The sequence below is a fragment of the Patiria miniata genome, unplaced genomic scaffold (genome assembly GCF_015706575.1).
Source record: "Patiria miniata isolate m_02_andy unplaced genomic scaffold, ASM1570657v1 HiC_scaffold_13, whole genome shotgun sequence".
Classification (NCBI taxonomy): Eukaryota; Metazoa; Echinodermata; class Asteroidea; order Valvatida; family Asterinidae; genus Patiria; species Patiria miniata.
In genome coordinates this window covers 6,747,400-6,764,277 of record NW_024037051.1, presented here as the reverse complement: position 1 = coordinate 6,764,277, position 16,878 = coordinate 6,747,400, and the positions used below count along the sequence as shown (strand labels likewise).

Sequence of the window (16,878 nt, the reverse complement as noted above, 5' to 3'; positions counted from 1 at the left end):
ATCCCATATGGTGTAACCTAAAGATTCTCTGATTTCTGAGATAAGACTGAGATCATTTCTGTGCTATTATTAGTGCAGAAGTACAGCAGTTTCTCTGTAAGCCAAGCCTGGAAAGTGGGCACAGATGTTTCCTGAATTACTCCCTTTTTGATATAGTATTTCGGTCATTCCGGTCATGAGAACAAAGACGAGGAATGATAGACGAACCAGATGACTGGAAGGGAGAGAAAAAAAATGTAACCAGAGCAGGAAGTAAGGACAGGACAGGATGCCATGAGCAGTATTTGGATTCCAGAAATGTTAAAGGCTGGGCAACAACAATGGTCAACTCTCACTTCCTCAGTACACAGACATTTACATACGTACACTTCTTGGAGGCTTATAATGTACAAATAATACATGTACTTCATGGAAATATGTAATTACCAATTCATAAATACTTAAGACAGTTTACCCATTCCTATTGGTTGAGAGCTCGTCATGGGGTGGTTTTCAAAGGTTGGTAAAACACCGGCTGGCTGGTTTTAAACACTTTTCCGGTGTCACTTGAAACTTGGACTCCTTTGAAATCTGGTACCTTTTATCCTTTTATTGGATGAATGTTCACTATCTTCACTTAGGCATGCGCAATACTACCATTACCAATGAGTCCGTATATTGAGAGTCCTAATGTCACACTACACCAGTGTTCTAAGCCACATCGCGCAGTACACGCAATTGGACATTTATAATTTTTGACTTGTTTTGACTTTTTGACTCAAAAGTATTGGGAATAAATATGCGCTTGGCTGGGTTGTTTAAGACCGGCTAAGGGGCCTGGACGCCCATAATGTCCTCGCCTTTGGCTCGGGCCATTATCAGTGTCCTGTCCCCTGAGCCGATCTTAAACGTACTTGTGTAAAACCGGCCAGGCACATGTACCGGGGTATTAATTCCCTTATCAAAACATCACATACTTATCCTCGGTCATACTAATAAGCGTCAACACAGCGTCAACACAGCGTCAACACAACGTCAACACCTCCAAAATGCATTCAAATTGACAAAACCAGTGTTTCAACCGTAAAGTATGGGCAAAAATAAAATGTTGGCTCAAAATCAATAGATAAAACGTCTGAAAATTGCAATGTTCAGTTTAAGAAAATTGGCCCTCAGTGCAGCTCCGAAATGAGCCGCCATGTTGCTTCAGGGGCAGCGTGGACGATACCATTATGCAAAAGGGGTGATGCCTTTATACAATAAATCAACAGAGGGCGGTTGTTACATGTGAATCCGCATACAACGTGATAATTTCGTTACCTGGACACCTATATCTGAAATGGTGTAGTCCAAGCTCCGTGCGAAGGCAAGATGGCGGACAACGGCATTGCTGCTTAGAGATATTTTGTCGCGTGAAAAAAACCTCCATTTTTGTAAACAAAATGTAACCTCTGACCCACCGAAAATCTCTTTAAGTCTAAACTTTACAGTTCTACATGTATGCCTTTCTTGTCGATTTAGAATGCGTTTTAGGAGTGTTGACGGTGTGTTGACGCTTCTATCATGTGTTGACGTTGTGTTGACGCTGTGTTGACGCTTATTAGTACGACCCCTTATCCTGTACACTGTACATGTACATGATGTGCATGTTTATTATTATTTCAAATAGGGTATGGTGCACATTTTATGTGAAAGCTAAGGTATAGTGTATGGTACAATTTGTACGTTAAAAAGGTGTGGATGTACATGTCCATAACATGTAAATGTTCCTGATTGGTTCTCGGAGGTACATGTATATGTACATACAACATACTGGTATGTAACATGTGTAACTTGTATTTTTTTTATTTAGATAAATGTACCAGTTCCTCATGTGTCATTGTTTTTTTATAGGCCTACAGTTTTCTTTTTCCGGGATCAACCCTAAAACATTGTGTTTCCCTTGACAACAGAACAATAACAAAATTCAATTCCTTGACGACTAGGTCCAAAACAAATCTAGAGTTACATTGTATCTGGAACAAACATGAGTCGACACAAATGATGTCAATCTGTGTTTTTATCAGAACAGAAAGTAAAAGTCATTGGTGACGTGATTAAAAACAACTTACTGCACATTGTGTTTTGCGACTTCCTCTGGTACATGTAAAATGCTTTGCTGTAAATCTTCATTTTCACATGTACATGTACATGTACCGGTACATGTAAGCCCATTCTAAGTTACATACTTAACAGCAGAACACATGTACAGCATACGTGTATGCCGCTATCCAAAAAGTAACTGACAAATTTTCGTTGAAATGCATACTTGGTTTAAAGATGGTAATGGTACTAAACTCGCTGTGAAATTATTCTTTCTGGCAAGCTGTCATTTTGAAGAAACCAATCAAACAAGGCCATTTCCAACGATGTGTCTAAGGACGCTTTTTTGGAAATTTGCGTTAGTAGTTCGCTTTTAATTCGGCAAAGTTGTGAATGAGTGCGTGCAAGTGTTAACACGACGCACACGCGCGCGTTTGCTATTATTCGTCAGTTCAGCGCGTGACATCAGCATAGCGTTGTGAATGGGATCTCGGTTGTGACCGCTACATGATGATGATGATAATCATTTACATTGTGTGGTTTTGTTTGTCAAATGCCACACTTTTGTTGAAAGCCACTTTCGTTCATGATTTGAAAGCTTGCATGAGGAACGTTTGCTCAATTTTCTTCCATAAAATTGATCAAATATCAGTCATTTCACTACCTCTTCTTTACATTATTTTAATATGCTCTTCGTCAATTCACTCTTCAAATACATGAGTCACATAATTTAAAGTATTAAGCCTACGTGTGAAAAATTTTCCTTTAGGTCTCACAGTGGACTTAAATTTATACAATGACCCGACTACAACTACAGCAGGCATTGAACACAAAGACCGATGCGCTATATTTTCTCAATCCCCATGTGAAGATTTTCCTATTGTGGTCTGCCGAGGATTTACAGACAGGACTGAGCATAAATCCTGACCCTGGATAATCTGGAGGATTAAAACAAGTCTGTGAAACAGGTGAATGACTGCGTGGCTAATTGTTGGTTTCCTAACTGGTCAGAGAGGCATGCCGATTATCTGAAACGTTGCGTCTGTTAAAATCACAGTTGGGGTAAAAATAAATCTCATCGTATTTACTCAGTTCTAAAAACACCAACAGATTCATTGCCAGCTGTTTTCTTTGTCTGGCTGAATCTTGGCAAACTTACCAAGAAGTTGGCAAAAAAAAAAAAAAACGCCAAAAAAAAAAAAAAATGAGAATATTTTTTTCTGTATTTGGTTCCTTTTATACTCTTTGGATAAATGCCATACCAGGCATCAGACTTGACAATATTTTAGGGCACGGCCATTTTTGACTTTACAATTTCTACAATGATGCAGTGTGCAAAGGCCCTTTGGTGGTCTTAAGATGGCACCAAGGCCATGTTGTTTTAAAGTCTTTAGTGGTACCAAGGTCTTACGCCGTCTTACGCGCAACCTTGGCTTGATATCCTGTATGGGACTTTACCCTTAAGCATCAACGTAAAAGTAGAAGTACAAGGCAAGTTTGCATCAAAAAGTACATGTGTGTCCTTATCCTTGGTGTTGTACAAACCAGTAGCACTGATGTACAATGTACATGTACATGTAATACACGAGCCACACTTCACACAGCACTGTGGCAAACTACATGTAGCTTGATCAACAAACAAGTTGAAGGCACGCACAGTAGCAACATTTGCAATTATCCCAGGAAATGTACAGTACCTAACAATTGAAAGAGAGAGTAAAAAAAAGTCTGTCCCGAGCCAATGTGGCTCATCAGGCCGGCGTTTATCTCCGGTTTCAGTGACATGAAACGACTGAGAATATTTCCCCCTGGATGGGATGCTAGTCCATCGCAGGTTACTCCCCAGCTAATGCCGGTACCCATTTATACTCCTGGGTGGAGAGGGGCAAGTGGGGGTGAAGTGCCTTGCCCAAGGACACAATATTATGACCAGCGGCTGGATTCGAACCCCGGACCCTCTGATCATGAGTCACAAACCCTAACCACTAGGCCACACACTCCCCTTTTTATTTAAGGAGAGAATCCTTGCTCAAAATGAAGATATGTGTAGGACTGGTACCAGAAAAACTGGTGATTTCAGAAAACGTGCCTTCAACGGCAAGTTCACGCACACTTTTTTCCTGCGTTAGCGACAGAATCCAGTTATGATGTTGCCTCTGTTTTCTCAAAATGTATAGTATCCACCGAGTTGAAACTTCAACAAGTAATAGTTGTTAATGCACCCTTCTTAATCTTTTGAGAAATGATTTTGCTACAAAAAAACAATCACAAAACATAAATGATCCTATGTACCTTTAACTAACGGCCCTTGTTCAAACTTTTTCTTAGAGGCAATGCTAGCTTCAAGATCCTCGAATTCCTAACTCAACCTGTCTCACCTCGCTGGTTCTGATGATGATCCTATACTGGTACTTGGCCGAGGCATCTTTATCTTTACTCTCCATTGCGCCATCTGTATCATCCAGCCTGCTCTCTCTTCGTATACTGACTGCCAGCGGACCATAGTTTTCGTCCAGACCGAAGAAGTTTTGGTGTTCTGTAAAGCAAAGGAGAATTCAGCTCAAAAAGTTAGTATCAACAATCCAGACTACAGGGTGAGTCGAAAAATGAAACCAAAATGGCAGGACCAATTTTGAAAGAAATTTTCCCGGTAGCACTTTCAAAATCTAGGATATGAAAGCCCAACCAATGAGCTTTCTTTTAGTGCAAGAATCATTCAAATCACTCATGTACTTTTCAAGTTACGGAATTTGAACACAAACACTGTTTAAAAGTTCCGTCCACAGATGATTTTTCAACAGATTTAGAGACATTGGGTTCAAGAATAGATACACAGACTTTCTATCATGTCTTCAAAGACAATGTCAATCACAAGTCAGTACAGTCTCCCGTCAAGTCACAAGCTTTTCAAATGAACTTGCTTTGTAATTCTTTAGCCCCAAATGTTCAGCTTGTGACCTGACTTACGATCTGACTTGTGACTCGCTTGTGACTTGCTTGTGACTTGCTTGTGATTGGCTTATAAATGCTTGACCTGTGACTGACATTGTGATATGACTTGTAAACTGACTTACAATCTGTGATGAACTCGTGACTGAATTGTAATTGGCTTGTGACTGGCTTCTGACATGACTCATGATTTGGTCTTCTAAATTGACTTGGGATCAACTTGTGACTTGCTTGTGACTCGCTTGTGACTCGCTTGTGATTGGCTTACAAATGCTTGACCTGTGACTGACATTGTGATATGACTCGTAAACTGATTCACAATCTGCGATGAACTTGTGACTGAATTGTGATTGGCTTGTGACTGGTTTCTGACATGACTCATGATTTGGTCTTCTAAACTGACTTGGGATCGACTCGATTAAAACTGTGCTACATAGAACACAGCAACTCACCAAACCCATAGAAGTACTTCCGGTAGTACATGGCGCCGTGGTCCACAAACTCCACCACGGGGCCCTTCCAGCTCTGACTCCCTGCTCCTCCTCCCCTCCGCTCCATCGGGTCCCCGGCCTCCAGGACGGCTCGGTGCCTCTCCCGGTGCATGGCCCGGGCGTTCAGCATGCCGATCCGCGAGAAGGAGACCCGGGGCTCCACCTCGTTGCCGATCTCGTTGCGGAAGAAGGGGCAGCTGTGGACGATAACATTACCCCGGCCGTCGCCGTCGTCATTCAGCGTCTCCACCTTGAGAAGGTCTTCTATGCTCCCCTTTGATTGGACAGAAGAACAAGATGAATGTTTCGATATTTGAAATTCGGGTGATTCACAATGCAGTGCGCCACCAAGAGTTTGCCATGGAGAGTCCATTTTTCAGGTTTACGCTCGACAAAACATGTCCATTTGAATGAGTGTCAGTAGACAACTTGAGCTAATACATGTACATGTATGTTATAGATTGGAGCATAGCGTTCTGCCGCCTTACAAAAAAACACCATATTGATAAGAAGAAAAGAAAAGGGCAAACATATACTCGAATCATACGCTTACAAAACTACTGACCAGAAACTAACAATTTCAAATGTCTCGCGCTGCAAATTTGTCGACCATCTTCGTGGATGGTCCATTTGAATGAGTGTCAGTAGACAACTTGAGCTAATATGTTATAGATTGGAGCATAGCGTTCTGCCGCCTTACAAAAAAACACCAAATTGATCAGAAGAAAAGAAAAGAGCAAACAGATCCTCGAATCATATGCTTACGAAACTACTGACCAGAAACTAACATTTTCAAATGTCTCGCGCTGCGAATTTGTCGACCATCTTCGTGGCAAACTCTTGGTGGCGCACTGCATTGTGAATCGCCCGAATTGTTTGATTTGACGAATAATGTTCGATTTATCAGTCACAGATTACAAACATTGACTACTTTTTCCTTTGGTATTGACTTGTAATTTTATAAAAATTCTCTTTAAGTATTTCAATGTTGATGTTTTTTTAATGAAGTAATGCGTGTATTTTATTGTACTGTACGCTTGTCAATCATGGCAAGATTGTGACAAGAAAGCGAGGTCAATGTCATACCACTCAACTGCCGTTTCCTGTCATGATTTCTTTTCCCACTTCTGCTTCCCTTATGCCTGATAATCTTATCTGTCACAGATACAATGCACATGTACTTACATGTATGTCTCTAAACAAATAAACATATGCAAATTCATGTCTTCATGGCCAGAATACACTACCTGTATTTTAGCATTATTACTCTTTTTGTTATGAGAACCCAACACATGACAAATTGTATTGAATTCGAACCAATCCAACGTCCATTGAAAATTGAGAGTACATGTACCGGTACATGTATGTACAATCAGAATGTTTTATTATTTTAGCCTAATTTATTTCTTCATCACTTACATGTACATGTAAAACATTTAATAATTGTATAACAATGTTTGATGAAATGTACTTAAATTGGGAAAAGTAATTTTATTTTTGTTAAACAAAGGATTTCTAACAATCATCAGGACACATGTACATGTATGTACCGTACGTACGTACAGTGTTTACTGTACAAGTAAACATGTACATGTACCATAGAGCTATATTAAATTACTAGAGCGCTAACTTCGTGTACAAAGTAATGCCTGCTGGGCGCATCCATGTTTGTGCACAAACCTATGGAGACCTAGAAATTTTGTACGGCTTTTTTACGGCTATTTGCATATCTGCGTTTGTATTCCATACCGGTGTGTTATCGAAGCCAATACGCCCAAAACCAAAAACGCACGATCAGCAAATGAGCGTGTCATTTTGCTCTACGCAAACAGCACAACGCGGGCACGTATTCGCTGCAGATGCTTTTTGCCGTCACGTTTTTTTAACCGTCAATGACGCACTTAAGTTGTTTGTGTATGTTCTACTTGCGCGTTGCATGTAGAGTACACTTTCAAAATTCAATCTATCTTATTTCATTATGTTCTACAAACACGCACATGAATTCAAAATGTCTGCGCCCAGAACGGCTTCAAGGCGTCTCCGCGCGCAGAATGACGAGTTAGCGCTCTAGTAATTTAATATAGCTCTATGACATGTGTACACACAATGAATGCACCTTCAAGTACATAACGGTACATGTACGTACGGTACCAGTACATGTACTAAACTTAAGACAAAGCATTAGATTTCATGTACATTGTAATGTAAGTCTAAGCTGCATTCACATTGGACTTAATTTTGTAAAAAGTTAGAGCAAGTGATTGTTAACATTCCATTGTGGTTATTCTATCGTACGTCCACACTAGGAAAACTATCAGCCTGCTGTAAAGTCATCCGCTGCAGACCGTAAAACTTACAATAGACAGTCAAAATTAACAATTTGGGAATTTTACCAGCTATCCGCACTGGACTTAATTTGGTTATGTTGACAACCCTCTCTGTAAAATTGACAACAGTTGTCATTAGTTTTAACCCAGAAGTCCGAAGCGAACACAACTTTTGATGAGTGAAAAAAAAAAAGTAACAATTTTTTTTCAATCCATCATCAAAACACATCTAACTCTACAAAATGATGTACCTTTTGACACAACATGATGGTACATGTACATTTATGCATGGAATATTTGGTGCGGTTTGGTGCCTACATTGTAATTATGACAAATACGAATGGCCATTTTGGGTTCGCAGAGACTAAGATATATCATCCTGACATTCGAAACTGACAAAGATGCACGAGTTACATTCTTCCGTTCAACTCTCTAAGAGACAGGTCAAATGCAAGCGAAAGAGAGTGTAATATTTCAACAACTTCTTGGCAACATTTTAAACGTCACTTCCAAATCGTGATGAACTTTTCAGCTGCTGGAAATGGAATCTGCAAATACATGGGCTTGGCAAGGCAATAAATTTGTCGCTCTCTGTCAGCTGAGAATGTGCATATCGGTACATGTATCTGTGACTTCCCTCTGATTCAGTAAGGGTATGCAGACAGATGCACATAACTGCTTATTTTCATGGCCTACATGAAGATCTACATTTAACACCGTAAATTGAGTGTAGCGGCTGTGCACAAGACATGTACATTGTGTGCATGCTGTACATGCGTATCAAAAAGGAACTCAGGAACTTTTATTGATGATTAAATGCAGGATTTGCTTTGCAAGGTCTTGTTTCATATTAAACACCAATTCTGAAACCTCTTTTTTGTTGGTGACAGTTACCACTTTCCCCAAAAAGAAGGCACATCTTTAAACTCTGCAAATGAAAATTCGACAATTTCTTTGAAGCACGGCTACTCAGAAGTTCTTCTCAGAAGGCAAGGACAAATGTACCAAAAATGTAATTTTGCGGATAATTCTTACCTCGGGTGTGTTGCTGGCACTGTGTCTGGAGGCAGCCGAGGCACCCGTTGTCGTGTTCCTCTTGCGTCCCGTTATCTTCCTATTCTTGATGACGTCCTGCATGTCAAAGTACGTACTCTGCACGTCATAGTGTTGGAGAGCAAGCTGCCTGGTCCTTTCTTCAATTCTGTCCTCCAAGGTCAGCTCCTCCTCCTCCCCGCCAGTGGCGGCTCGGCCCGTCTTCTCAAGAGCCTCGCCCCGATCACTGCCTTTCACACTGTTCCTCAGCTTCTTCTTGAAGAAGGACTGATCAGACCCTGACACGGATTTGGCTCTGTTTTTCTTGCTGCGCTTGCTCTGTTTCCGCGAGACCTTGGGGCTCCCTCCAAAGTCAGTATTGTCGACGCTGTCCTTGGATGTCAAGAGTTCTTTACTCCCTGATTTCTCAGCATTGTTGGACTGTTTAGAGACAGCAGGTGTGGCTTTCTCCGAGTTGGTGAAGGGAAGAGAGCTGTTCACTTTTCCCTGAAGCAGTCTGTTGAACTGCGGTGGTGCAGGGCTTCTTTGGTCTGTGTCCGCCCGGTAGTCCTGCAGCATTTGGAAGAAGCTCTCTCCGCTAACACTCTGCACGTCTACTGACGACGTACTGCCATACTCGCGACGCGGCAGTAAGGGATTGTGGTGGTATTCCATTCTGTCGGTGATTTCGTTGAGGGTGGAGTTACTGTTGCTGCGCCGGAGCTGCACGCGTTCCCCACGCGCCATGCTCCGCAAGTTATCCGTCGTCAAGGTGGCTTGTCGGGAAGCCTCCACGTGTCCCTGTGAAGACACAAAGTACTTGTTGTCCGGGCTGGTGTTGTGCCGACGGTGTGGGCTACCTGTCGACCGAGTCCTTTTTTCATCCGGTACTCCTTCACGCCAGAACTGACTCCTGTTACCCGTAGGAGTGCTTATCTGGTCCTGATTCCTCATCAGTTGGACCCTGGTTGCCGTACTAGTCCGGGATTCCTGAGGGAGAGCTGGTCTCACCTCAGCCCCTTGCCCCAGCCTAACGTCTTCATAATTACCATCATACTTGTCCTCGACTTTCACCGGAGTGGCTAAGAATTGTCCCGAGGGCAAGCCACTGCTACTGCTGTTACTGCTGCTGTGGGTGTATCGGTCCATTTCGTCCTGGGGTTTGTTTCTTAGCGGGTCGTCCATGCTGGGGATCCGTCGGACTTCCGACTGCGGGGCAGGGTAGTACTTGTCTTTGGTGTCCCTGGTCTGGGGTGGGGAAACCCGTCCGTTGGGCACCATGGTGCTGTGGTAGTACTCTGCCATCTGTGTCGCACCCTGTCTGACACTCTTAATCAAGTGGGACTGTGTGCTGCTGGGCTGCGACACCACACTGTTGTGCATGTAGGCCGGATACACGCTGCTTCTTCCCTGAGCGGCCATTGTGCGCATGTCACATCCACAATCTAGTTGTGATTATCATTATCTCTACCCACTGCGATAGACCAAGGTTCAGTTGTCCTTGCCGCAAACCGACTAGCTTCCTTCCTGGGCCTGGTGCCTGGGCCCGCCCTCTTACTTCCTGTTCAAAAGAGTCTCTCTCTCCAACCAATTAGGGAAGAGTGAAAGAGATTATCCAGGGCATAACTCTCTAGACTTCCCCATATCCAACAACAAAAACAACAGCTCATTTCATGTTGGATTTCATGTCGAAGCCCAAGTTAGACAACCCTGTTTGTTTGTTGCTCAGTGCTTCCGGTGTTTCCTTCGACTGACTTGTCACAAAGGGGTGAGATTTGGTCTATTGTCTACGCTCAAACATCAAGTTCTGCTTGTCTACGCTCAAACATCAAGTTCTGCTTGTCTGCTGGTTCCATAGGTTGTAGGCCTGCCTCATGTCCATACTGAAGTTATCTGTGGTTCCTACAAGAAGATGGAAAAGTTTTGTTATATTAGTTGGTTGAAATACTCAATTGTGCAGTGCATGCAACTGCATGCAGCAAATGTGGGGTAAAAATCATGGTCAAAGTCTTTGGCTGGACCGAAGTTGAAAATATTTGACGAAATTCCCGAATGTATTTATGGGTCCTAGTAAAAATTTCACTGCGTTGCCATCAAAATTGTGATCTGAAACCATGTTAAAGCAATTGAACCTGTAGGCTTCAACTTGGGTTTTGAATAAATTCAACTGTATTTGATTATTAATATGGTTTTTTGGGGGGGGGGGGTTGCTTTGTACATGTACAATGTATTACGCCTTGAGCACCTTACTGTCGATATGTTTGCGCTTTATAAATCCTCATTTTTATTATTTACTGAGTTTCAGAAAACATTTTAGCTCTTTAGCTGTTAATCGCGGCAATTAGGCCTACATATAATTAGGGAATTTTGGTGGCGATGTTGTAAATATATGGCCAGAGAACTCCCAAAAGGAAAGATCACATGTACGGTACTTGTACAAATACAACATGTACATGGGGACATGGGGACATACCGGTACATACAGACCGGTACCATTTAAAGGCACAATCCATCATTTCCAGCTATCCAAAAATTACCTGACAAAATTATTTTTGAAAAGCATACTTGTTTTAAAGTTAGTAATGGGACTTAACTTCCTGCGAAATTATTCTTTCTGGCAAGCTGTCATTTTGAAGGAAATTTCTGTTAGTACATGTGTAGTTTATTTTTAATTCGGCGAAGCGCGCACAAGTGTGGACACGACACACACAAGCACAAGGTTGCTATAATTCGATGCTCAGTGTGTGACATCGCGTAGCTGCAATCGGCTGAATGAGAAAGTGTCCCGGATGCTGAATTTGGGCACAATTCAAAACATAACTCGAAAAGTTTTGATTTGAAATTGAGATCCTAGAATATTGTTTTCTTGGAATACACAGCATTCACGGAGCTCAAATTTCATCAGGCTGTTCAGCAACCTGCTTTACATGTCGATGTTTAACTCTTTTGTTGCTTCAAACAACATGTATTCATGTAATGCACAAATTACAAATGATGTACTCTGCCTTTAAAAGAAAATGAATCTTTTCATTTCATAGGCCTACATGTGCAAGAACAGTCATTTAAAAAAAACCTGACAACGTCTGCAGTCAATTTCAATGGTAAACGTATACATGTACAAGCTACGTTAACCATAAATATTATTCTAGTTGAAAACCACATTTTTTTAAAAAGCTTGTACCCTCCAACTTCACTAACGTCGATATAAGAATTCACCAAACAATTTGGCTGCAAATGCGGTCACTCCTGACCAGCTTTTTCTTCGCACCAAAGGTTGGGAGTGCATAAAGTACAGCCAAAGGTCACGTGCATGTACATGTACATGTACGGTACATGTAAAGAAAGTGAAAAGGCGGCGATCAACAATACAATTATTGAATTCATCAAGGTGGATTGACACAGTACCAACAGAAAGCTGATTCAAGGCCAGGGCTTTGTTAACAAACCAACTGTGACTGTGTGAGACCAGGCCCACGTTATGTTGTAATAAATACTCCTACACTCCAATTGTTAAGTTGGGTAATTACCATTTCCAGTACATGTAGCGGATACAATGTAGTGGATACTATTCAAATCTACCCACTACTAGGAATTCACTGAGTGTGTTTGTGTGTGAAGGGGGACGTAACTTTATCAGTCAGAAGTGATAGTTATGTTGTTCAATTGAATTGGTTCTGTTTGAATTCAAAGTTGTTCATTTTATGGGTATAACAGTATACATGAAACATGTACATGTACCAGTACATGTACCGTTCGTGTCCAATACGTGTCTTAATTCCTTTTCATGACTTAACCCTTACTCTCTGAGGGTAGTTTACTGCATGTCAGTTGGTTATGCCAATGCCCTCCAGCTGCAGTTTAATGGCAGATAAACTATCTTGACAGTGAAGGCTCCAATTGGCAGGAGTTGGAGGCCCTGGAGGGTGCCTGATACTGACCAGCTGGGGGCACTCACTTTGTTATCAGAGGACTCTCATTGTTCTCTGTGGCATGTATTGGAGTGCCTGTCCAGTTACCCTTGAAATGACATGGCAGATATTGGAGGGCCATGCAAAAAACATAGGAGATTTTCTTGAGGCACATATTGGCATGCGTTGGAGGGTCTAGTAGGGTAAGGGTTAATCATGATCTTGCTGTAGGTGTACATGTATGATGTACATGTACACTTAGTGGGGTGCTGTGGTCCAATGGTTACTGTGTTCGACTCGTGTGCCGTGGTACATGGGTTTGAATCCTGGCCGTGGGAACATGGTGCTTGTGCTCTTGAGCAAGGCACTTTACCATTATTGCTTCGTCCTTCGGATGGGACGTAAAGCCGTAGCTCCCGTGTGTTGTGTAATATGCACGTTAAAGAACCCAGTTATATTTATCGCTAAGAGAAGGGGTTTGCCCCGGTGTTTCTGGCAGTGGCTGCAATATGCGCCGCAACACCTTGTAAACCATTATAAGGTGCTACATAATGGATCTCATATTTCTCATACAGTAAATAATGCAAACCGACACAAAACAACAGTCCCGCATTTATTCCTTTTTCCACAAAAATATGAAACAAAAACCAAAACTATATAAAATGAAAAACGAAACAAAAAGCAGCAATTAACGTGTATAGCCCAAATCAAATAAATTGTTGACAGAAATTTAAAACTGCAGTGTATGCTTTCACATTGAAATGACACTGTGATCCAAACGTTGGCCCGGGCTGATAAAGTTCTGGACAAATTGAACCGCCAAATTGGAACTTCCCGCCAATTTCCTGGGTACACACCAATTGCTTCCTTTGACACGCCTGCCGCAACCTGCGACATCCTGCCCCCTAGGCCACAAATGTGACAGGGTCCCACAAAATGAGCCTTAAGAACAAATTTTCCTTTGTCGTATGTAGTTTGTCACTTTTGCTGGTCCCAGAGGGCCAGCCTAGTGTTCTCTTTGTACATGTACCAGTACCTACAGTGTACATGTAGTCCTGTTCCCTAACGTGGCGCACTTAGAAGCTTACCCGACTTTCCTCGTGTAGTGTTGCTAAACCTCTTTGTTGACAAACCTCAAATTCATGCAGTGAAATACTGGTACTTTTACCTTATTAATGCTTGCTATTTAACCTCTGTGAACAATTTCAGTTTCATAAAATTTAATCCGAAATTCAAAAACGGTGGCGTCCGGAAATTGGGCACAAATTGGCGGAGTGTTCCCTAACATGGCGCACTTGAATAAATCTCGGAAAATTCCAAATTAACATTTAAGAATTTCTGTAAACTTGATAAATTCTGATAAATAATTATTATTTCTACTTACATACCCAGCCAGATGTTTGTCAGAAAATTATTTTCTTATTATTCGGGGCATTTTCAAAGGGTTCACTTTGCACTTGAAAATAATATCAGAAAATCATGCCAAAATAATTTGTTCTTCTAAATTTGTTACGGGTAAATAAACTCGTGATTTATGAACAGGAGTGTTTAGAACTTGATGAAATTTCACTTTCTGTGAAATTTCAGTTAAAACTTTTGCTCTAGGTAGGCGCTACAGGAGAAAAATCAAAGTGCGCTACGTTGGGGGGGCCGCGCCACATTAGGGTATCTCCCTGACTGACTGTCTACATCTCACTGACTGTCACTTGTAACTTTAACAAAATTGGTCAGAATCAGCCCAACTTTAACATCAACCTGTACAGCTGTTGAACAGTTTTCACATCCAGTACGTTTAGATTAGTACCTTTACCCTAACCCTCCTCAATCCTCCAAAATCCTCATGGCGGTTTTGGAGGATTTTGGAGGATTGAGGATGAATGGTGTTTGAGAAACATGAGGAATTTGGAGGACTGAGGATGAATGGTGTTTAAAGAAGAGGATGATTTTGGAGGATTGAGGATGAATGCATTTTGAGAGGCAGGACTGTCTGGCGATTTTGAAGGATTGAGGTGCTGGGTATCATTCATTTGCACATACACAGTGCAAAATTTTGGAGGATTTTGGAAGATTGAAGATGGTTCCTAAGGCCTAGAGTTCACCCTAACTACGGTACCTAGGCATTTTTGCTAGGATACAACCTCAATCCTGCAAAATCATCCAACTGCCAAAAACTGCATACAGCCTCAATCCTGCAAAATCCTCCGTTCGTTCTTGAATGTGGTCCTTAGAGAGGTGATCACTGCCTCAGTCCTGCAAAATCCTTCAGCACCATTGTCAATATGTTGAGGCAGAGCCAGTTACAACCTGGAGCAGACAGTGCAGGGGATTTTCAGTATAATGTACATGTAGGCCTAAATGTATGCAGGGTTGGGGTGGTTAGGGTTTTTCCAAAAACTGTACTCATTTTCAAAAGGGAATGCCAGTAATTTTTATCCCATAATAAACTGTGATGTTAAATGGCCAGCCTCTGTTTTTGTTTTCTTTCTGGTGTCATTTTTTTTTCCTTCCTCATGTTTCAGTTGTCAGCAGAGCAGGGGCTCGCATCCCCCACTGTGGGGGTTGCATGTCTGACGACTCTACCTGCCAGTTTACGCAGCAAGTTTCAGATTCCAGTATCGCCATGGACTCTTCCTGGATTGGCCCAAATTGGAAACGATGACAGGCACAATCAAGGTGGCAAACAGCTAGATGCCAGAGAATTGCCCCGATAGAATATCTGGCCGTGGAAAGAATAGAAAACTCAGGAGTAGGGATGATTTGATTGTTCAGAAGTGTGATGGGTTCAAGCTTACACAAAAAATGTACATGTAGACTACATGTATGACTTCATGAGGACGTTTCGCACTGTCCAAAATCTCTGTGTTGGACCCATAGAGCTATATTAAATTACTAGAGCGTTAACTCGATGTACAAAGTAATGCCTGATGGGCGCATCCATGTTTGTGCACAAACCTACATGTATGGAAAACTCGAAATTTTGTACGGCTTTTGTACGGCTATTTATATGCGTTTGTATTCCATACCGGTGCGTCATCGAAGCCGATACGCCCAAAACCAAAACGCACGATCAGCAAATGAGCGTTTCATTCTGCTCTACGCAAACAGCGCAACGTGTGCGCGTCAAACCGCTGCAGATGCTTTTCGCAGTGATGTTTTTTTTTATGTCATGACGCGCTTAAGTTGTTTGTGTAAGTACTTACGTTGCATTTAGAGTACACTTTTAAATTTGATCCATCTATTTTGATTGTGTTCTACAAACACGCACATAAATTTAAAATGTCTGTGCCCAGAGCAGCTTCAAAGCGTCTCCGCGCGCGAGAATGAAGAGTTAGCGCTCTAGTAATTGAATATAGCTCTATGGTTGGACCCGAGTTCAACAAGGAGATTTCAGGAACCCCTTTCTAGCAAGAATCCAACACGGCTTCTACACGGGTCTGGTGCTCTACACGGGTAAAATCCAACCCTGGTCCAGACCAGGGTTGAGCCTCTTCCAGGGTAGAATATGTTCAACGACTCAAAATTTCAGTAGCATAAATCGGGAGATTCCACAATGCAGTGCGCCACCAAGAGTTTGTCATGGAGAGTCCTTTTTTTTCAAGTTTACGGTCGACAAAACAAGGCCCATTTGAACGAGTGTTATTTACAACTTGTGCTAATTTGTTACAGATTGGTGCATAGCGTTCTAGCGCCTTGCTTACAAAAAACACCATATTGATAAAAAGAAAAGGGCAAACATGTACTCGAATCATACGCTTACGAAACTACTGACCGGAAAAAAATAACAATTTCAAATGTTCCGCGCTGCAAATTTGTCGACCATCTATCACAATGCACTAGGAAAAATGAACTCTCCGCGGCAAACTCTTGGAGGCGCACTGCATTGTGAATCGCCCGAATTGTTTTTTATTGACACATACATGTACATGTACATTGTACATTGTAAGTACCCGGTACATGTTCACGTGTACATGTATGTTCCAGGCAGGCACTTATGTGTACATTGTACATGTAAGGGAATTAATTTTGGGTTCAGATAAATGAAGAGTTTACTGACACAGAAATATTGGCACAACACTTAGCATCAAAGGGCCCAAAACCCCATGATGTACG

The 16,878-nt window shown here is 41.8% G+C and overlaps 1 protein-coding gene across 1 annotated transcript in view; it reads right to left on the bottom strand.

Moving 5' to 3' along the window:
* The window catches only part of LOC119721156 (signal-induced proliferation-associated 1-like protein 1), a 46,704-nt gene that overhangs the window by 11,870 nt on the left and 17,956 nt on the right, over nt 1-16,878 (bottom strand). The window contains exons 2-4 of the mRNA XM_038191018.1: nt 8,864-10,762; nt 5,463-5,775; nt 4,440-4,597 (exon numbers count right to left, since the gene is read on the bottom strand). Of these exons, the coding sequence (XP_038046946.1) occupies nt 4,440-4,597; nt 5,463-5,775; nt 8,864-10,291 (1,899 nt within the window). The 5' untranslated portion in view covers nt 10,292-10,762. The remainder of the gene's footprint in view (nt 1-4,439; nt 4,598-5,462; nt 5,776-8,863; nt 10,763-16,878) is intronic.